Genomic DNA, 23,487 nt, shown 5'->3' with positions numbered 1-23,487 from the left:
ATGTCCAAGCCTCATATGTCCTTGGCTAATACAGTAAAAACCCACCCAAGAGGAGATCTATTCAGAGTAATACTGACTAATAATAATAATAATAATAATAATAAGCATTTTTTTTCTTATCCTCTAACCTCTCTGGGACGCCCCACGCACACTAATGAGAACTTTAATATTAAGATTATTTGTAATTATTTTAATTGCTGGAGTCGCAAATTCATTCCCACTGAGATTTTATTTACAGTGATTTTGACGCTCATTTGTACTGAGTTGTATTTAAAAAGATCCCCGGGGATGCTTAACTTTATTGACACACTGGGAACCATCTGTCGATCTTGGCTCACAGCGAAATCTGTTGACTCTGCGCTCTGGCACTAATTCGTCAGGAAACGGGGGCACATGATAAAAGGGTTCCCTTCTCCTGGATGCTTGATAAGAGCACAGCGATGCGCGCGGAGCCTTTCACAAGCAGCTCACCCCGGGCTCGTCTGCTTTTAACTTTCTCGCAGCAGTGACGTCTAGATTGCGCGGGGGGGTTAAAGATTAGGGTCTGGAACACGGGCAGTCATTGCATAATTAACTCCACGCAGAGGAATCGAGTTATTCCTCAGTCACACTGGATACACTCGACAAAGTGGCACAACGTGGGGGCGTTGTGGGGACGCTGTGCACCACCGCGGCGGCTCCGCGCAGGAGTCAGAAGCTGGATGGGAAGCCGGGCGGACGTTAGGCTGTAGCTCGGGGAAACCTGACGTGAAACCATGCGTGGAAAAGGAGTTTTAGTTCGTGGGCAGCTTTAAAGGTGCGATAGTGTTTGTCTGGATTCCGGTCCTGTTCACGGAGGCAGCGATTTCACGGGAAACCGACCCTACCAGAGAGGTGACAGGCTGCTACACCCCAGCTCCGCAGCTCCTCATTAAATGATCCTGACAGTGTCTAACCTCTGACATTACCCGGACATCTACACCCGGCCTAGCCACGCGGTTGTATTTTTTTTCTGGGTACAGTTCAGTCAACACCATCAGAAAACTGCGCTGCTGGGACTTTTTCCACTCCCAGTAACAAGGATAAAATACTTCAGTGAAGTAACAAGAAGACATTTAGTTCCACACATGGAAATTATGTGAAAAATAAAAGGCCTGGAAATGCGTCGCAAATGCTTTTATCTGCTGGGGGTAAGTTCTGCGTCTTTTTGCGCCTCCGCTTCGTCTTCTCGCCTTTGGACATTTAATTAAAACGTCCTAATAACAGCTCGGGGAAATCTGTGCTGTTATCGCTGATTGCAGTTGAGCACAGTCTTGGTGTGAAGGCTTTAACACTACCCCCCCATCCAGATGTCGGGTTTGGATATTGTCTCTGTCTCAGATTGCTATTTTAAATCAATTTTCATTAAAGGGACGAGAATCCGAGTTTGTCTGAACTAAAATGTTTTAACAAGGACAATAATCTCTCTCTCTCTCTCTCTTTTATGTGTAAATATATAGTTATAGCACTTTGCATCCTATGACTTTAACTAAGCGCTGAAGCTTTGCTGAAGCGTGCCGGTGCGTTTTTACTTGTAAACACTGAAACTTGAACCAGGACTTTGGGTTAAGGTGGCATGAGAAAAACGATCCCAATGGCACGATTCCATACCCTCTGAAACCGGAGCTCAAGCACTGGTGAAGAAAAGGGGCAAAAAGCGGATCTGGGACACATTTCTGAGATGAAACTGGGTGTTTTAATGCAGCAAGTGCACTCCTTTAATATCGAACAAGAAAAGCGAGCGCGGTGATGTTGAAATTTCTCCAGCCCCATAACGCTGAGATCTGATATCACTCGTGCTGTGACCCCTTCGTAGCAAAATGGAGAGCGAGCTGAGGCAAGAATAGGGACATGTGATTTGTTGCACTCACTTGCTGATGTTGTAGATGCCCGAGGTGAATTATTTCATCCACCTCCTGCCCATTGTGCAAAGTGCTGCTGCACTAAGAATAGTCAAGAATCCCGTGAGCCCTTTTTTAAAATCCCCCTGCTTTCTATTCGCGTCCCCATTGTTGTGATTTAAGACCCCACACTCACAGCAGCTCGCGTACTGAATGTCTACTGAGGTCATAAAAGAACAAACACCGGACTGTGTGCAGCTTTAAGGTGCGTGGATTTCTGTGCTGGAAATGGGGCCATTTAACGGTGTGGAAAGTAAAAGTCATGCGTGCAACATTTTATACAGTTAAGGAGTGAAGTATTTGCGTAGTGGTGCCTTTGCACACTCACCTAAATCAGATTAATGTCTGCATTATTGCATTGTTTGCACTGAATTATAGATGGAGCCGATCACATTTAGATGCAAAGCTGGGTGGCTGTAACTTCTCTTAAAATCTATTTTAATATATGTCACCACTTTTAGATACCCATCTGAGTTTGAGTAGGAAGCTGTTGGCAAGCACACCTTGAACAGGATGCCATCACAGAGCGATGTCACAAATCTACTCATGTGTTTGGACTGTGAGGAGTGTAGGGAGAACCAAAGACTGTATATAAAAGATGGGATGCATATTAAAGCTTCCGCATTAGCGTTTTGGCTGAAACTATGTATTCAGGTTTTTGGAAGCACGAGTTAACATATTTGAATAAAAGTATGGAGTGCTGATTCATCAGCTAATTCTGATGTAAACATGCTTTTAAATCAGTTAATGTTAAACATTTCCATATGGGAGTCTGTGAGGATTAGAGGAACTGCACATTTGGCACCAGTTCCACTCAGTTTTTCTCCAGAGCAGGTTGTTGGTTGGGTAGAACCTACAAGCTTTCCACAGAAAATCAGCAGCCAATCAGGAGCTTCAAACCAGGTATCCTCTTACAGTTAAGGCTCTACTGAGCGCCCTTCAGCAGGTGTAAGTTTCACAATGACAGATCTTTACTAAATAATTCAAAGTGATGACATAATTATGATGTCTTTATAAGTAGAATGATAATAGCTATTTCACTGCTTTGTTTACTGTGTTTTGTCTCATTTGTGGATACTTACAAGTATCGAGAAATGGAGAGAGACCGAAGTTTGCGAAACACTGCATCACGTGAAATACAAACACGATCCAGAGATTTAAACGTTACGGTTATTGTAGGTACCTGTATGTGGCGACACCCTTATCACTGCGTGTTCTTCATAATAAAAACAATAGATTCCACATTATGCTGTGCCATTGTTCATATACACAAACAGTGTCTCCACCTGCTTTTATTTTGAATAGATTTTTATCATTCTCGTGCCAGAGCTGCCTCGTTCAGTCACGTTTGAGCGAGCAGCAGGAACGTTCGAGCAGAGTGACATTTCGCAGGTGAACCACACCTCAAACCTGCATCTGTTTTTTCCCGCTTCAGCATTTTTCCTCATGCTGGTTAATAAATCTCAGTCGAAAGCTGGTTTACGACTCTGCAGCAGATCCATGCCGGAGGACCCTTTAAAAGTGGAGACGGTTTTCAGCTGTAAATGCAGCCAAACTGATTCTCTAAATTAAAAGGAAAAGGATTAAAAACTGAATTAGAGTAAATACTGGAGGCATTGATCCGTCACTTTGTTGGCAAGAGCAACTGTGAATCATTCTGAATAGACTGTATGCCATAGCAGTAGATTGTTTTTATGTAGATACAATCTCTAATTTTAAAAAAAAAGGGCAAGAGGACTGTAAGCTGTAAAAAAGAAAGACTTTATTATGATCCGTATATGCATGAAAAGAGGCATTAAATGGCACATGGGACCCAGGAAAGTCTGGGATCAGCAGCTTTGTGCCCGTCCTCAGGCATCCATCCCGAGCGTGCCCACTTGGGAAGCCTCTTCCTCCACTGTTTTTATGCAGTGTCCTCATGTGATGTGGATCATGTGATTCAAACAAGAAGTGGAGATTTGTTTGTTTTATTTTTTTCTTTTGGGGTTTTTTTCAGTTCAGTATCTGATAGAGTAAAATAAATGCTTCTGAAACATCAGTACATCACTGGCGGTATACTCTTTCATGCATATGGTACTGAAATACTGCTTTTGGGATTTTGTCAATATGCACCTGTCCACAGTGAACCCTGCCTCTTGTTCTGTGGCAGCTGGACTACAGGCAGGGTAGCCACCCATTTAATAGTAAAAATACTTAAAACAAGGATGCTTTGTCATCTTTGTCATGATATAGTATCATCCTGATTCTGTATTAAGTTTATTACTTGTAAAGATGCATTTTATTGGCAAAAATAAAAATAAAAAAATTTAAACTGCAATTCCTCTAGTGACCACTTGAGGCGCGGTCCAAAAGTGAGTCAGTCTCTATGGAAGTTTTCCATGTGACATCATACAGACATTGCTCAGGAGTTGTCTACCATGTTAGATGTGATATAGCCACCACTGATGGGGAAAAAGGTATATTTTTGGTTGCAAACCGGGGGCTTCTTGTTTATGATTGCTGGAGGATTGTAGTGGTTCCCTGTAGTTTGCATAGAAGATGCCAACTTGCCTGCAAAGGCGCGCTGCACACCAGTACCCAAGCTGCAAAAAGAAAACAAAAAAAGAGACAAAAGCAGCACAAACTGCAAACAGACAATGTTCAAGTTCAAAGGTCCAACTTTATTGTAAGGGAAACAGACCAGAGGTTACCAGAGGGTCACTGTCCGTCTCCAAGCCTGTGCAGATGAGTGCTGAATAATCAATTTCCCAGCAATTCCCCAAAGTCCAGCAGCAACTCATCAGCTGGTCAGGGAATACACATTTTTCCCGCTTGACTGGTGGCTGCCTTTGGCCTTTGTGGCATCATGTCTGATAATTTCAGTCACTGAAATTGACCTCGTGACTAAGTTTTGTGGTTTTGGAGACTTTTTAAAATTATGAAATAACAAATTATTATTGTTCTAATAATAACGCTTCCTGTGAGGTAAACAACAAGTCTGTGCTCCAGTTTTGGTTTTACTCGTCTGTTGCACCTGCACAGTTTATAGATGCATAAACAGCGTCCAACCCACAGTGGAAATATGGCCACTTCTGAATGCAAAAAACAAAGTGATGTTGATCCCAGATGACAAATCAAGGCTTTAAATCAGTCAGTGACTGAACCGTCTTCTGTAGCGCCCTCTGTGTGTCAAAGCTGGCATTACTTTGCATGTCTTTCTCATTAATGCCTAAGGACTACTGCTTAGTGTTCACCTTTTCCTCTTTTAGTTCCGTGTTTGTCTTTGATGTTTCTTGTGCCAGACTTATTGCCACTTCCTGTTTTATTTTGGAAAGTTTTTTATGTGTTGGTCTTCCTGTCTTTGTCTTTTTTCCCCACGTTTTATGATTGTTTTCTCCACACTTGCTTGTTTCACCTTTGTCAAGTTATTCCTGTGTATTAGTTGGTAGTCCTGCTTCTTTTCTGCCCACTCTTATTGTTTCTTTTTTTTTTTGCTTCTTGTTTACAGTGTGCAAAAATCCACCAAGCCAATCTTTTTTTGTTTGGGATACTCATTCCTTCATTCTGAACCTGCGTCCTTTCCCTGAACTTTGGATGAACATTTCACACCAGGTGTTTGGGACTAATGACCCAAGCCTGTCCTTTACATGAACCTCAACGATTTGACGCGGTTAAATCACACATAAAACGTGGAAAACATGCACACATGACATACGAGGTGTGGGCCAGAAGCAGTGTGACATTTATACACAGGTGAGTGCGTACGGTAAAGGCCACTTAAGAGTGTTTCTAAACTCTTTCAAAACCAAATATAATTTTCTAGAGAAATTAACAGAAGCTAAAACGGTTCATATGCATTCATGGCAAAAGATGACTTTTTGCTGCCCTGTATTTCTAGCGAGTCATTAGAATTTCTTCTCCAGTTAAAGAAATTAATCATGAAACTGTGATGTTACAGAAAACAAAGTTTAAACTCTGAGTATTTCTTTCATTTTGATTTGAAAAAATCCTGCTGTTTACATCGTGTGTCAGTTTGTAATTAAATGGAAGGAGGTGGATGGTCGGTCTCTGCACCCTGATACCTGCCCAGGACTCACTGAGCGTGAAACAGACACAGCAAGCGACCCAGAAAAACCTTCCGTGAAATCTGGGCCGCTCTAGCATTTTATATGATGTGACTTCATACAGTGTGAATGCTTGACGCTGCTGTGACCAGCAGGTATGAATGTGCTTTTGATACAGGAAAAAAAGTGAGGATTTTTGATGAATTTAAAGCACCCTTTCCTCCATTTTTCTCTCTGAAGACGGGTGAAATGTTTAACGTTTCAGGTGCTGTATTATTAATGGGGATGTTTTATTTACGGAGGAAATGAAGCATTGGCTTCGCAGGTAATTGTAGCCACCCTCTTGGATCCGCAGGGATCAGCCTGTATGCTCAAGGACAGCTGGGCGGAGATGTAACAGAGTTTGGGGTCACTCTGAGAGGCTGAACAAAATCAAAACTAATGATATTTTACAGTTTGTGTCTCTTCCGCCGCGTGTAGAAGGGTGCTGACAGATGCTGTGAATTCAGCAGTGAATCAGCTGTTAGATGTCACTGGTGCAGAACTATTTTTTTTCTTGTTGTGTCGCCAGCCTTCATTATTTGGATGCTTTCCAGTCGAGTCACTGGTCCAGGACGAAGGGATTTCAGTTGTGTTTGGATGAAATATTAATCCAACCACTGAATTCCACTGTGCTGGCATTTAACAAAGCCATAAATACAGGTTCTCCTGTTCTCCGTCCCGGAATAGAGCAGATGTTATCTAATGCTGTTATCAACTGTCGTCTCTTGAGACCCAGAGTCTGTAGTTTTAAAGAAAAATCTGCATTATTCAGTGTTTTCACCTCCTGCATAGCTGAAAAAAGGCTGATAGTAGCGCGATCCAGTAACAGAAAGACTTTAAATTTAGCATCAAAAGTCTTTAAGAAGTCATTTCTTCGTATCAGTGAACACAAGATTAGTGGGCTATGAGTGCAGATGATGAAATGCTCCAAATTTTGGGGGCATTTGCAGCTGTTAATTTATGCATCATCCACTCGAGGGACAGAAGGCAGTTACTGATTTTTAAAACAATACACAAATACCATAAAGGTCTTCCACACTGATATGATTTTGTTTTAAAAAGACCACCTGCTCTCATTCCTAATGCATCGAATACAGCTGCTTTCCTCCAGGCTTCTGGCTCTTGTGTTCAGGCAGTTGTAAGACACAATAAAATGTTCATAAAGGAACCCACGTTTAGGGTGAACTCACACAAGCTAATGATACACAAGCATGTTTGATCCCTAAAGTCCAGTTGTTTTTTCTGATTGGATCTAATGACAAGTCTTAAGGAACTTGTTACATACAATCCTGTAAAAAAGTGTTTTTCTCCTTCCTGATTTCTTAGATTGTTGCATATTTGTCACCTTATATATTTCAAATCATCACACAAATCTCAATATTAGACACAAATAACCCAATTTAATACAAACCTACCACACCTGTGTGAAAGAACAGCTGCTTCCTAAACATAATAACTGCTCGTCTCAGTTTTGGCAAGAACTCCAATCAAGCATGTGCGATAACTGGCAATGAGACTTTCACAGCACTGTGGAGGAATTTTGGCTCCCTCTTCTTTGGAGAATTCTTTTAATTAAGCCACATTGGAGGGTTTTCCAGCATGAGCCATACCAGAGCATCTTGATCTGATTTTTAAGACTTTTGACCAGGCTACTCTAAAACCTTCACTATTTCGAGTCATTCAGAGTGCTCAAAGAGTGGATCACTGTTCTGTTACATATCGAAGTCCTGAAGCAGCAAACAGCTCCAGGCCATCACACTTCCACCACCATGTTTGACCGTTGGTATGATCTTCTTGTTAGTTTTACGCCAATGCAACAGAATTGAAAGTTCAGCCTTTGTCTCGTCAGTCCACAGAGTATTTTCCTAAAACTGTGTGAGGGCTCTCACTGTGGTTCACTGGAGTACCTTAGAAATGGCTTTGCAACCCTTTACGGACTGACAGATATCAGTGATGTTGTTTCTCAGCTGTTTCTTTAGATCATCGTATGATGTGCCGCACTTTTGTCGGGCAGCTTCTGTTTAAGTGGTTTCTTGATTCAACAGGTCTGGCAGTAATCAGGCCTGTGTGTGGCTCATGAAATGAAACTCAACCTCCAAAAAAAAATGCAGTTAATCATACAGTGAGCGACGAATCAAGAATTATCTTTTTTTTCCTTTACACTGGACCAGCTCTGTTTGTGTAGCTTCTTTCCCTTTAAAACAGACTCGTTATGTTAAAACTGCATTTGTATTTAGTCTAAAATTTAAAATTTGAGGTAAAAACTTTTTCCCAGCTCTGTTAAGATTACTTCTTTTAACTGTTAGTAATACTTCATATTACAGAATCACCTGCTGAGAACGGCAACTTTTTTGTGCTTTTGTTGAACTTTGGCACAAAAGTTTGCACACTTTGGTTATCCTGACCGAACTGACATCACCTCGCTGCATATCGAGTTCATATTGGTAGCATCTCCACTATATAACCAGCAGCAAGCTTATTAATTTCCTTGGAGTGAAGCTAGCCGGATGCTGGTACCGCGGGTCTTTCATTCTTTGCATCCTCCTCCTCAGCACTGGAGCTGCTGTGCTGAGTGTCTGTCCTTGATCAGATGTGAAGAAGAGCTCTTTGCAGCTGACAGACACTTATTATCACCCAGGCACAATTTGCATTTCACTGCAATGTCGTTTTACTTTTCATCCACAAAAGCTTTCAGAGTGATGCGAGTGCTTCTGTGACGTAAAGGCTGTCCTTTCACTGACATTAGCACGCAGCTACCTGCTGAGGAAAAGGACACAAATATACGTTTTCGCTTTTGTTTTGTTTTGTTGGACCAAAAAGACAGTGGAAGTGTGGGAAATATATTTCCACATTTCTTATGTGAATTATGTGGTTCCAGCCAGCCTTTAAACACTGAATCATTGTTGGCTGACCGTTTGTTGTTACTTGGCCGCCTGCTTGACGTCCTCCCGAGACTTTATAGCAACGGAAAACTTGATCATGAGAAATGTTAAAGTCATCTTTTTTTTTTATCAGAAAAGAAAATCTAGGATGAGTAAGAAACCCCAAAAACAAATATATCAAAAGCTCATACTCACAGTGTCTTGCTGTCATTGGAGGACTGATAAAAATAGTCTTTGTACACGGAGTGAACTTTGTGTGGATGTTTTCACTGATTATGCTGCTCTCTTGGATTTGCTTTACAGTGACTCTATTTGTGTCTTACTTCAGTCCAGGTTCATAGTTGGTTCAAACTTTTTACCAGTAATTTAATTGAATTCAGTTTTATTTACACAGTGTCAAATCACAGCAACAGTCGCCTCAAGGCACTTTATATTGTAAGGTCGACCCTACAATAATACATACAGAGAAAAACCCAACAATCATATGACCGCCTATGAGCAAGACCTTTGGCGACAGTGGGAAGAAAAAACTCTTTTAACAGGAAGAAACCTCCGGCAGAACCAGGCACAGGGAGGGGCGGGGCCATCTGCTGTGATTGGTTGGGGTAGCAACCAGCAGTATGTTTCTGCCTACATCGGGAAAAGGATGGCTAACGGCTTGGCTCGACAGAGATGGTTAAAATCTTAAATCACATTTTAAACTTAAAATTGGGTTTAGAACTTCTCACTCCTGTTGCAAGCTAGTAAAACTAGGCTAGTCTACACTTTCTCAGGGAGGCAGACCTCCGGACCTGAGTTTGTGGGAAGGTGCAGAGCTTCATATCATGAAACTACGAAATCTGTTTCACTCGGGCCTGATGTCCACATCCACACCCGTCTTTATAAAAAAGTACTACACCAGCTGATATTACAGAGTATTATGTGGCCTTAATGGTAACAAAGTCGACTTGGATGTGGCAGAACAGGATTGCCAGATGTGTTGTGATGTTGATGTTTGTCAGATGAGATAAGACGCCGTTAGCTCGTGCTGCTCGTTGTTGATGCTGGGAGTGGAGAGGGCATTGAGTCAAAGCCCTCCGTCTAAGTGTTGCATCCTTTGAATTTTTATGGAAGGTTCTTAACATAGCAGTCACTCCGAAGGCTATCAGAGGCAAGGCGGTCATGCCATGTCTCTACATCACAATTCGCCAAAGCATGCCCAATAAAATCTTCTCAATCACGAATAAAGTTGTATGTTTAATGTGTGCGTGTCAGACTGAAAGAGCAGGACGTATTTGATTGACCTCTGTGACTTTCCTCTGTTTGCAGGTGTGCGCCATCATGAGCCTCCTGCCATCAGCCTCGTTAGCAGATCTGACATGTGAAGCTCTGCTCATGCTGTCGGGGAACGTCTCGTGTAAGTTCTGAACAAACAACAGCTGGATTTTTATTACAGCAGCACGGCTACAGCAGCTGTTACAAGCTTTTAAAAGGCGCTCATTTCCCAGTACTGTCCAGCCAGTTTGTTCTAGCTGCCCCACTGTTAGTACACTTGAGATTGAATTGATTTTCAGTCTTTTCCATTTCATGGCCATAACCACTAAATGTCAAACCCTCATCCTCAGTCACAACTTCCCCCCTTGTGGATATTAGAAAACCGTTATTTTCCTACTATTCCGTTTCCTCGCAGACCTCTGCAGCACACCCAGAGGACTCACACAAGCACGCACAAATGCACAGGAATGATGTTCTTGTTATTTGCCCCAGGATACAGTCATAAAATCATTCCAGGTAGCTCTTAACAGAGTAATGATAACGCTCTGTTATCATGCTGTCACCCTGCTCAGCTGAACCGATTTCATTTGCTTCATAATTCATCAGAAATTATCTGCAAAGGAAATTAAATTATTATTTTTAATTATCTTTATTTGTTTTGGTAAATCTGTTAAGACGTTATTTAAATAAAAATGTTCATGACTCATTATCTGATGTCAACAGTCCAAAACCCAAAAATATCCAGTTTATTAAGCTATAAAATTATTAAACCAATAAAAGATCGCATTCTTAACTGGAATTATATGGGTTTCTTTTAATGGGGGCAAACCACAGAAACAGAAATAGTAATGAGAAGAATTTCTCATTAAGTCGACTCTGTTCCCTGTAGAAACAGTGTTTTTTTGTTTGTTTAAAAAAATGTGTTAACATAACATGACTACACAGTTATTTTCTGTCTTATGCTTCTGCTATTTATGAACTATGGATTTTGGCAAGCTGTCGCTCCAATCTTGGCCAATGGAGACATGTGTTACATTTTTAGTCCCAGGCCTCGAGATTCAACTCAGTGGCATGCAAAACTTGCGTCACATCCATATGTCACATGTCGCATTTATATTTAGTTAAATGCAATAAAATTTAGTTTGGATATGATAGTTACGTTCATGCAAATCTTTTTTTAATTGCAAGCATCGACTCTTTGGTTGCAGAAACAGGAGTTTTGCCTGTTGATTATCTAATTTTCAGTTCACGGGTGACAGACACAGGTGAAATCAAATGGGCCCAAGCAGTAAATCATATGTTAACCTGTTCAAATTTCCTATTTTCCATATGCAAAGAAAGAGAAGTAAATTCTGACACCAGCCTGAGAGGTTAATGTGTGATTTTATGTAAGTAAGCAAGAATACACTCAACTACTAAGCAGCTACACTCTATTACACTCTAATAATACTTACATCACAGCTTCACATCTGGAAAACTGGTACATTTTGTTTTTAAACTTCACCTTCCAAAGTCTTCCAAAGTCCCACTCGACCCTCTGGGCCCTGCGTTTGACATCCCTGATCGAAACAAAAGTACTGGGACATATTTCTGAACCTTTAAATTCACCTGTTTTCTGTCCCAAGGGTGCATAAAATCCCCAACAAAGCCATCTGCCTTTATTTGTGAAAGAATCTGTGAAATTACACCACGGCGTAATGGACAGAAATCTTGAAGCTGTGATCAGATGACACCCAAATCCACTTTTAGCTTTTCTGGTCGACCCGCCGTGTTTGAGAAATGCAGAGTATGACCCAAAGAGCACCATCCACACAGTCAAGCATGGAGGTGGAAACGTTATGCTTTGGGGCTGTCATTCTGTTAAGGGTATGGAACGACTTCAACACGTCGAGAGGGCCGTGTACCGTAAAATCCTGGATGAGAACCTTCCCTCATCCAGAATCATAAAGGTCGGAAAATGGGTTTTCCAGCAAGACAATATCACCAAGGCAACAAAGGGGCAGCTAAAGAAGTCATACAGTGGCCTAGCCAAGTCATATCATGCAAATCTATTTATAACTTTTATATAATATGTGTGTTTTTTCAGGATTTCATTCAGGATTCATCATTAAAATGAAACTAACAAAAAATTAGAACTTGTTCATTCAGCCGGGGATCAGCAGGAGATTATTATTTCCCTCACTGTACGTCAGCCTGTAACCTTTAAACGGTTAAAGCTACCCTGCTTTTAAAAATGTAAAACAAAATCCTTTTATGCATTTGAACAAATGACCAGTGGCAGCTTTTATGCACTTTTCATATTTTACTTTGTTTCATTCATTTTCTTGCCACACGTGGGTGTGAAAAGTGGTTTGGAAACCTCAAATGAAAGCATTAAAATTAAGTGTCACCTTTCCCCCTGCAGAACGTCCTTATCTCCGGATCCTTCTTATCTAATTCCTCTTGAGTTATTACAGAAGTAATAGTCTGACCCTCGGGGCATGTCTGGATTCATATTTGCTGCTACCGTCCCCTTATTGCTGGAGGAAAGGTCTGTCATCAGTGTTTACCGTTGCCCTTTCGTGCTCACCCTTTGTAGCTGTTAAGCTGAATCTAATGAGATTTTCATTGCCTCTTCTAAACTGAGCAAACAATGATTGAGGTTATTGATGAAGCTGTTTCTCTCTGGGTTGCAGTGCAGTCCCTGGCCGCCACCTGGAACCAAACCCTGAGTAACGCCACAAGCCAGTGGAGCGGTGAGTTGAGACGCGTGTGAAACCGATTCCCCGCACACTTACTGCAGAGCTGAGTTGTTGTTAGATACCCCGCAAGGGGAAAGCAAGTTTGATCGGAACTCAGATTATAAAGGACTAACATCAAAGAGGAAAACAATGCTGGAAATAGACGTGGCGTAGTGCCACAGGAGACGACGTTCAGCTCGGCAAAGCACAGGAGTAATCATTAAATCCTGTGTACACAAACAGCTCATTCTGATACCATATTTGTTGCCAGGATCTTTGGAGCATTATCTGGATTTCATGACATCTATATGCGGTTATGAAACATGACGGGAATGCGTGCACGTCCGTGTCTGACGCTTTTCTGTCCCCGCGCTTCAGGCTCGGGAATCTACTGTGAAACCTCCATCGATGGGATCGGCACCTGCTGGCCCAGGAGCAGCGCGGGGCAGCTGGTGGCGCGACCCTGTCCTGAGATGTTTTACGGCGTCCGGTACAACACCACCAGTAAGTCAATAAGCTGTCACCTCCTGCCCGCCTGCCTGCAGAAAAAAGCAAACCCAGACACAACTGATTCAAAACATGATTTAATACGATCCCTGCACCCTGCTTCGCCCTACCCCCACACTCAACGTCCCCTTGGGCAAACCCTGTTTGCGTAATTGTTTATACAGAAATTAGCATGAGCATACAAATTAGCAAAAGACGCAGAAAAGAGAAAAAAAAAGTGTACACAAGTGCAGATAACACACCATGAAGTGTCAACGCTCAAAACAAAACATGACGAGGCGAGGCGAGCACCCGCTGTGAAAAATGATGCTTTTGTATGAGGACTCAAATGATTCCAAAAAAAAGAAACGCAGAGAGAAAATCTAAAGATAAATCACCGCTGTCTGAGACGCTTAAGCCTATTAACTCTCCGGGACTCTCGACAATTGATTGTGTTGTTTCTTTTCTTTTTTTTCATCTTGGAAAATTAATAAAACGCTAAAAAATGAAACTACAATTTACTTTGTGGCCCATTTGCATATAAACTATTGTTATAATTTAAAAGGCTTTTTGACAGTAGCAAGAGAGACAGGCGGGATTAAATAAAAAAGGAGGGGTTCAAACAATGGAAACATCGAGGAACAGGAGAAAAATTAGTCTTCATATATTTCCACAAAAAAACCGAAGTCTGGCTCCTAGAAGTGACTTTATTTATGTGTCTAAATCAGATGGAAGAGGTGGTTCATGTTTCTGCCAAACTATTCTTCAGCTAATCCTTAAAAAAGTTTCTTCTAAGGTCAAACTCTAAGTGCAGATAAAACACTGTTTGCCCTTAACTTATGAGTTAGGAGGTTGTTTATGTTGTGGCCCTTTGGGAGCTGTCAGTCAAACTCGTGCCACTCAGAGGAATGGAGCCCTCACAGCATTCCTAATGTATCTTCAAAGATTTTTTTCAGCAATTTAAGGGTACAGAGCCCTTATTTAAACAGTGAAGCCTCAAAAATGTGAAGCTAGGCTTCAGCAACAATCAGAGACTAAGATCGTGAAACCGTTTAGTTATTTTCCCTGCAGGATCATTTTTTTCCCAGATAGTGTGAGAATACTTGCTATTATCTTCTTAAAACTCAATGTTGCATGTTTAAAATTGCTAATTTTCTGCTACAAAAAACCACAAACCACAAGTATATTCAGCTTTCTGTCATAAATGACAAAGAAAAATGTGTACGTGCGCTGCATTTGTACTTGTTTTGAAGTTGTGACTTGTTTTCTCAGAGACCCTTTCGCCACTAACTTCAGCCATAATCACTTGTTTTTAACACTTTATTGGATATTTTATCACCGCAGTGAAGGCATTTCTAGTGCAAACAAGGTCACAGTGTTTTCAGCTTGACCAAAGACCCTTTAGCATTCACACATATTGAAAGCTTGCAAAGCATTTTGCAGTGAAAATAGTCTGCAGCACGTAGTGATTTGACATGTGTGTTCCCTTGTGTTGTGTGCCCAGGACCTTTAGTCTTACATCCTGAAGGGTTTTATAGTTTGAATCATGAGGCTTTGTGCTTTTTGTGCCTTTTTTTGCTATTCAAAGTATGACAGCAGGACCTGCACCGTTGGATACCCACCCAAATAATAACACAGGTGCCACTGAAGTTTCCCAATTTCTTGAATCAATGAGGAAATTTTGCTTCTGCGTGATGTGAAAAATCCTAAAATTGACGTAAATGCTCATGCTTCGGTCTCTTAAACATCAGCAGTGCTACCAATAACACTTCTGCGCTATAGACCAGGCGTGGCAGGGCATTGGTAAAAATCCATGTCTGCTTACTGGAGCCATCTAATGTCACCTGGAGGCAGACACAAAAATATGTGGAACAGCTAGTAATGCGGGCCACTCCTGTTCTTGTTTGTGTGGCTGTTGGCACAGACTGTATGTAAAAGACAATAGGAAACCTCTGGAGCTTAAAAATGAAGCCAAAAAGAACCACAGTTCCATTAATGACCACTTGAGGAAGGCTCCAACAGCGAGTAAGCGTGTCAAAATGTCCAACTTTACAGCAGAAACAAGCATCTTTATTGCGTGATGGTCCTCATAACAACTCTGAAAAAGTTGCTTTTTTATAAACGTATCCACCTGCATACTAGAGTTGATTGGTAGGTTTCCTGATGCCTCGGACTCTGCACGGTCTCATCTACTACTTCAAGTCATTAAACTGGCACTCTCCACAGTCTGAGTGCTGTTTGGAGCTAATACAGTGGCTCACTGGGTGGTACAGATCGTGCAAAAAGTTCTAGAAGGTGGCGACTTCTCTGGTTGGAAAAACGAAACATGGTTATGTAGACGTCTACGGACAACGTCCCCTGGCACCATCGCACTGTGAACTCTGTCTGTAACTAGTGTCAAGTTTTATTAAATTTAACATGAATTTAACTTTTGAAAGATTCAATTCAGAGCAGATTTTTCTGTGCTTGAATAGCTGCCTTTTCTCGATGTCTAGTCTTTGTTGAATAGCTCCAAGATGTAAGTTTGAATGTAACCTGGATAAACAAGATGAATCAAAGCATTCTTTATCTAGAGAAGAGAAAGAAAGGCAAGAAATAATATACCACTAGCTCTTAAGTGCATTTCTCATCCTGATGTACTAACTGAGCGTGACATTGACCTGAGCATAGTTTCAAACAATAATAAGCATTTTTATAGCACCATTCAAAGGAAAAGTTGCAAAGTGCTTCATGGGACAAACAGTGATATAAAGTTTTAAAACAGGTAAAGGTGAAACAACATTAGGTCAGTAATGAGGTCGTGAGCTTAGTTTCAGACGGTGTTTTCTACTCTCGGCTCTGTATGACATCGAAGAGAGTGGATATCCCTAATATGGTCATCTCAGGCATACGGCTCCACCTACTGTTCAAACCTTTCTGTTTATGGGCTTCAGCCAATCAGAAGAAACTTGTCTTAAAGGGGGTGGAGCTAGAACAGCTTGTTTCATACAGAGGAGTAGCACCAAGGCCCCATTTAAGAAAGAAAAAAGATTTTGTGAAACGTAACTCATGCAAGGCTACTTGAGTCCATGAATAAAATATGGAGTTTGGATTGAATTCAGCATAATGAAAATTTATACCTTCAGAAGCACTATATTTTTATGATAAAATAAAGTACACAATTTAAGGGAAGTTATAAAGAATTGAACAAGTTTTATAATTAAACGGATCTATATTTATTTAATGTTGCGCTTAAAGACTGTATAAGAGCATGTCTCATAAATATTAACTATGATTTACTGGGTGTAACAATAGGCATCCCTGCAATTATCCTCAAGTGGATCAGCAGCCTGTGATGTGTGCCGGGACACTGCGGCACTGTGAAGGTAATGCAGACCTTCAGAGACATACAGTAAACACAAATAGCTAAATTTATGAGATGAAAGCCTGCGTGTTTCTGTGTGTTTCTGTGTGTTTCTGTGTGTTTCTTTGGTAATTTAAAGTCTAAACCTCCCACAGGATCCAGACGATCCATTTGAGAGAGAAAGAGAGCCGCGCTGCAATTCAGGCAAGGCCCGCTGGTAATTTGACACTGCGAGGTTCATTTCACCTTCAGGATTATCATAATCTCCATTGAAGTGTAGCCTAAAAGCCTAAAAAAGACCGGCCATCAGCTGACTATGCCAGCGAAGGTCAACAGTGGAGGAAGCGTTCATGGATGAAGCTGAAAGCTGTTCGGGATGCAGGATGATGACACAATGCTGATTTTAAGTTTCATTAAATTCTCTGCGATAATATGAGCAGAACAGACGACAGATAAAGCCGGCGTGCTATAATTTGAGGTGTATTTTTAGCATGAATGCATTATTAATCAGTATTGATTGCTGATTTTCACAGCGGAGGTCAGCAGAGATACTCGAGCTGTTTGCTGTCCTTTCGTTATGCACAATGGGTTGTTGATTTGAGAGATAAATGCTCCCTGCGACCTTAAAGACTCCTGTCAGGCATCAGTTAAGGACGTTCTAACTCTCAATTTTCATTCAGGCTCGTACAGTCACCACTTTGAGCTGACGCTGGCAGGTCGCTGGGATGCTGTAACGCTGAGGCCAGGGCTAAAAACTTTCCTTCACTGTAACTTTATTCAGAAAACAAATTTAAAATGTGATGGAGCTCAGTTATCAAAGAGCATACACGTTACTTATTTTATTCTTGAGTAGCTTTGCATGAATAGTTATTTTTTACTCCTCATTTTATCTACTATAAGCTTTTTTAATACCTCAGATTTAATCTGATTGGCTGACCCTTAAGCGTTTGAACAGCAGGTGCCTGGTGCTCTGTAGTTTTATGTCATACAGAGCCAAAAGTAGAAAAAACTGGCTGAAACTGAGCATATGGGGCAGCCCGAGCTTTCAGCTCACAGGGTTAATTCTGCATCCAGTCTTGTAAAAGTATAAATATGATGGAAAATAAGGAAAAGCATAATAGGTGGTTGTGTTATAAGGAGCAATGTATTATCCAAAACACAATGTTTTCCTGAACTGATAAAAGTAGTTTTTAGTACCCAAAAGCAAATAGTAAATTAAACACAGCATCGACTCTCTCTAGCAGTGGTCTTATCTGCAGAGGGACAGTAACTGTTGCCCCAGGACGAGAACACTGGACAAGCCTTTGTTTTTGCACTTGATGGACTCATCGTGAAAACCGTGGAAATCCATTTATAATACCAGCATCACTAACAAGCACAAACACATTTACATGCTGTTGAAGAGAACTGCTTTGAATATGATAAAAATCTCTGTAATTACAGAGAAGATGAAGATGGTTTGAAACCACCAGTCAGAAATATGCATATTAGGTTAGTTTGGGATTCTAAATTGGCTGTAGGTGTAAAGGTGCCGAATAGTTTCTTTATGTATTTGACGTGCACCTGTCCAGGGTGTACTCCACCTCTCACAGTCATCTGGCTCTAGCTCCACGGTTACCGTGATTTGGATAAGCGGCGAGCACACAGAACAGCAAATGGTCAGTAACTGCCTGATAAACGCTTGTCACTGAGAAAACCAATTTTACCCAGCAACAGGAAGCAACCTTCTACATCCACTCGCCTACAAAACAAGACATACAAAGAGGTATATGAGGTTGCACTGAAAGGCTCCTAGCAGGTGCTCTGGCAGCTAGCACACTGCAACTTGTCTGCAAACACTTGCAGACTTCTCACTAAGCAGCAGTGAAACTGTGAAACCAGAAACATTTGCAATCACTGTGAAAATCACACGTTTTGAAACGCAGTGGTTTCAGCAGCGAGGCACAGCTTTTACATCAACTTTAGCCATTTCTGATTTGCATTGCTATTTTTTTTTTTAATTTCACTGGAGCTCATTGGCTAGTTAGCCAGCATTTTTATCTCCCATGGAAACCACAGGAAACTGCAGCAATACAATGACAGCAAGCAACTTCTCACAACTACTCACCAACCATTCAAGTACACAAGTCTCCTTATAGGTGTCCAGGCAGTGAGACAGTCTGTCTGAAATGGATGGATAACTTATCATTTGTCATCTATTGTCAGGATTTCCAGCTTCTAGACACAGCCAACTCTCATAGTAAAACTTGAAATAATAAAAGAAATTATCTTTTTGTTTGGACACAAATGTAGTCCAGGATCTTCAGGATGGACCTGATGTATCCTAACTCTAACCAAATCATTTATTTCATGGCAAGTAGAATATCATTAATTTAATTATTAATGTATAAAATAATACGAATGAAGTATAAAAATCTTTTACGTGTGAGATGCAAATCCTCATCTCTATGATTTCCTCCCTCGCCAACATCCCCCCAACCAGATGTGGACTTTTTTTCACCATTTAAAAGTGGAAAATAGAAATTGCACACACAGACACGAATCAGGACACATGAGACGAGACAAGTGAAAAATTGTGTTAAACGACAAAAACGTAAGGGTGGGAAATTTGCATTCACAGGCCAGATCCATGTCCCACATAATGAATGAGTGGACTGGAGGTTGTGGCTGCTGTACGTTTTACTGAGAGGAGTGAATTTTGCCATGATATAAAATGCTCTCTGTTTCTGGCCACGAGTGTTGCTCCTCTCCTAGATATAAAGGTCAGATCTTTTCATTTGCCTGTAAGCAAACACTGACTGAGCCGTGATGGCACCAGTTAGCTTCATCTTCCTGGAGGTCTTAGTAGATTTCGGGAAGATGTGCGTTTTGATGTGGCCGAGCGCTCATTTAATGATCACTGTTGCCCCAAATCTTTTCACTTTTTCCAGCCATCATGAAATCATTCCAGCTGAAGATAGACAAGCGAGATCAGGATTATCCCAGAGCGATCCTTGGAGAATTACAAATCCCGCGCTCATGCATATATCACGGGTTTAGTGTCTAATGATAATTTCAGCACATTCCAGGGAGTAAATTAAGCGCCTTCTTTTAACCACGAGCACATGTAAGATGTTATGAATGGGACTTGGATTTCTTACAGGAGCTTTTACAGCCGAGAGAACGAGGTGTTTTGTGGAGGCGTCGGGAAAGCGTTGCCTGATATTTACGAGCACTCGGCGTGGCCGTGAATCAAAATAGTATCCGAAGAATGTGGAGATGCAGGCTAAACAGCCTGTTACAAATTTGTTCCACTAGATTTCGTAGTTAGATTTACTGCCACCCCGATCTCTATCAGTTCTTCTGTTTCTGTGTGCTGCTGTTTAACACGCTGTCCCGAGCTTCAGCCTCTTGTTGTATCAGAGGACACGACTGGGGATTATGCCTGACAGGAAAATGTCTCGGGGTTTGTAACTGTGACAAAGTTTAAGAGATACCAGATCTAAAAAGATCAGCTTGCACCATCTGTGGTCGATAAGGTCCAGTGCAGCTACGGAGCCTCTGCTTAAGCTGCAGGGTGTACAGCTGTTTATTCAGGCTTGAGACTGAATCCACGCTCTGCCTGGGTTACAGCGAAAGAGACACAAGTTTGTAGTTTTTTCATTGTTAGTCTTGTTTTCTGTGCTTTACAAAAAGAAAAGGATAAAGAAAGAAAAGTAGCAAAGGGTACAAATGTGCTTAGTTTGAGCAGAATGGAGCCAAACTGTCTTCTTTATTTTTCAAACTAAGCATGTGACTCGCAGCAAACCTAAACTCAATCTATGCACACGTAATATAAGGATCTCTATGGTTTCTACCCTAACCCTGATATATAAATAACTCTTAAGCTCAGTTACAGTGAGTTTTTTATACCCCGTTGTTTTGTATATTGTCAGTGAGAGCAGATATCACTAATATTATCAGGCGCATAGGCGCAATCGTAGAAGCCCCACCCACCTGCGTGTCAGCCAATCAGAATAACATTGCTTAGAGATAAAAAAGAGTTTATTTCACACTGAAGAAGAGTTAGACGGCTCCACCATGGTCCAGTGTGATATAAATAAGGATTACTTTGAACTGTGAATCATGCAAAGCTGCTCTAGCAGAGTCCAAGTATGAAAGCACAGACTGGCACCTTAAAAAGGTTTCCACCATCTGAAACTTGACGCTTTGTGGTTTCAGATGATCTGTAATCAGGGTTAATGCTACTTAAAAGATGGCAGCAGATTTTTAAAAAATGTTTTTAAATGTTTGGCAGATGTTGTTAAAATTTACAGGGTATTTTAGTACATAAATTAAAATAATTAACTACCCAGTTGGTCAAAATGTGACTGAAATCATGCACAAGCCCACTTTGCACTCTTTGTTTTTGATCATTTTTCTAAAAGATTGTTATTTTATTTTTATTTTGTTCAAAGTGTCACTTCGTGTGATTCTAAAGAATGACAATAATAATAATAAAAAGAATTCAATGCATGTAAGAAAATAAGTCATATTTTCCAACCACCAAAAGAAGAAACGAGGTCTGAGTGCGATCACAGTGAAGTATATCTTGGCATGGGAAGGAGCAGTAAGTGGTATTGGGGCAGTAATAAGTGGCTTTAGGTGAGGACGAGGGCCACGGTGAGTCCTGAGCGGGCACTTAAAAGCCTGAGTGGATGTTCTGCTGGCCTCAGATCCAGAGGGAGATTATTCCAGAGTTCAGGTCCACGAGTGCAAAAGTCAGCTTCCCTGTTAGTCTGAGTTACGGGTACAAAAAAAGATCTTGGCTACATTTCAACCGCAGATCAACACCAGTGCCAGAGACTAATCCAGGAAAAGATTTACAGACAAGAAAAAAGGGTCTTAAACTGGAAGTTACAGCAGTGATGTGGATTCTTTTCTCTGCTCCAGTTACAGATAACACAGCGGGTCATGAACCGGACTCAAAAACCACAATATTAAGGCTGCTATGCAGCAAACTTGTCCTCGTTCTGACCCATTTGGATGAGACGATCAGAACAAAACTGTATTCAGAGCAGATTACCCAGAGCAGGCAGCCGAGTGTGTGTGTGTGTGTGTGTGTGTGTGTGTGTGTGGCTGATCAACGGCGACAAAAACACTACGCAGAAGTAAATGCGACATGTATTGTGACGCAGGGTTGAACATGTCCCTGCTCTGAATAGCAGCACTTCTATGAATCCAGGGCTGAGGTACCTGACTGGATTTCCAAAATTAGATGGTGACAAATCGCAGAGTTAAGTTGCTGAGCCAGACAGAAGGAGCGGATATGTATGGTTCCTTTCACTGCATCATTTTTATTCATCAAACTGATTATATTAGGCCAGATGAATAAATCGCTGGCAGAAGTCTTAACCCTTTCATTCTCAGTGGCCACTGTAGAGAGTACCTATTCTCTTATATACTGTTATAATTGTGGAAGTTTGTATTAAACTGAAATAATGTCAGAGTATGTAAAAATAGTGAGCCAACCATTCAGGTTTCAAACTGCTTTTCTGCTCGTGGCTCTGTGTGATGTCAGTGAGAGTGGATAGATCATGCAAAGCTACTCTGTGAGAGAACAGAAAACATGCAGCTAGGAATTAGCATAATGTGTGCACTTTAAATACAAATTTTAGATTTTTTTCACACACACACGCACACAAAGAAAGGCTGCAAGAGCTCATGCCAGCAGTCATGATGCATGCTTTTTTGTCCAGCTGGTCATTTTTCTGAGTCCCTACAATGCAAACGCTCGGTTGCAGTCATCCATGGAGCCACAATTAACAAAATAAAGGGAATTCAGCCAAAAACCGTACCAAAGGAGTTGTACCACCTTGTGTGCAGACACACAACAAAACAGAAATTATTGTGATGAGTTCCTGTTGGCTTTTAAAGGAACGAACATTTTAACTGTAAACACGAAAAAATGAGATGTGAGACCAAGACTGGATACACGAGATTCAGCATAGCCCACAGACACAGCCTTTGTTAATTTATCACTTAATTATTCCATATATATAGATATTTGTGGTTGTTTTTGTCAGTAGCTTAAAAAGACTAAATCTACATTTTTATACAAATTTGAGTTGTATAAAAGTGACCTGCTAAAGTTTAAACCCAGCATCAGAATGAGGAAGAAAGGAGATTTAAGTAACTTGATGTGGCTGTGGGTTTGAATGTTTCAGAAAGTGCTGATCTGCAGCACAAAGCAGGGTTTACATAGAAAACATCCACTGAGCAGCAGTTCTCTGGGTGAAAATGTCAGAGGTCAGAGAAGAATGGCCAGTTGGCTTCGAGGTGATAGGAAGGCAAGAGTAAGTCACATACCCACTTGTTACAGCCACGGTATGCAGAAGAGCATCATGTTAAACCCTACAGCAGCAGAAGACCACACCGGTTACCACTTATGTCAGCTAAAAACAGGAAACTGAGGGTACATTTCACACAGGCTAACAAAAAAATAGATAAGAGATGACTGGAAAATGTAGGCTGGCATCATAAACAACATCAAAGCACAGATCCTTAATGATTCAGGCTACTGGCTGGTGCAATGATGTGTGGGGACAAGTCTCTGAGCATCATTTAAACGCCGCAGCCTACCTGAGTATTGTTGTTGACCATGTCCATGCCCTTTATGACCACAGTATACCCATCTAATGATGGCTGCTTCCAGCAGGATGTCACAAAGCAGAGATATTCTCAAAGCGAGTTCGTTGTACTGAAATGGGCTCCGCAGTCTCAGATCTCAATCCAGCAGAGCGCCTTTGGGATGTGGTGGAACGGAGCTTTGCCTGACGG

The 23,487-nt window shown here is 41.2% G+C and overlaps 1 protein-coding gene across 1 annotated transcript in view; it reads left to right on the top strand.

Moving 5' to 3' along the window:
- Positions 1-445: 445 nt before the first annotated feature.
- Positions 446-23,487, top strand: part of LOC146568943 (corticotropin-releasing hormone receptor 1-like) — a 101,106-nt gene continuing 78,064 nt past the window's right edge. The window contains exons 1-4 of the mRNA XM_085285377.1: positions 446-1,169; positions 10,195-10,282; positions 12,816-12,875; positions 13,239-13,364. Coding sequence (XP_085141503.1) covers positions 1,140-1,169; positions 10,195-10,282; positions 12,816-12,875; positions 13,239-13,364 — 304 coding nt within the window. The 5' untranslated portion in view covers positions 446-1,139. The remainder of the gene's footprint in view (positions 1,170-10,194; positions 10,283-12,815; positions 12,876-13,238; positions 13,365-23,487) is intronic.

This window comes from Mchenga conophoros, linkage group LG8 (genome assembly GCF_057382185.1).
Source record: "Mchenga conophoros isolate Kocher_MC1m ecotype Shallow Benthic linkage group LG8, M_conophoros_male_GT1.1, whole genome shotgun sequence".
NCBI lineage: Eukaryota > Metazoa > Chordata > Actinopteri > Cichliformes > Cichlidae > Mchenga > Mchenga conophoros.
The sequence above is the reverse complement of the archived record's forward strand: the minus strand, read 5'-3'. Positions and strand labels throughout refer to the sequence as shown.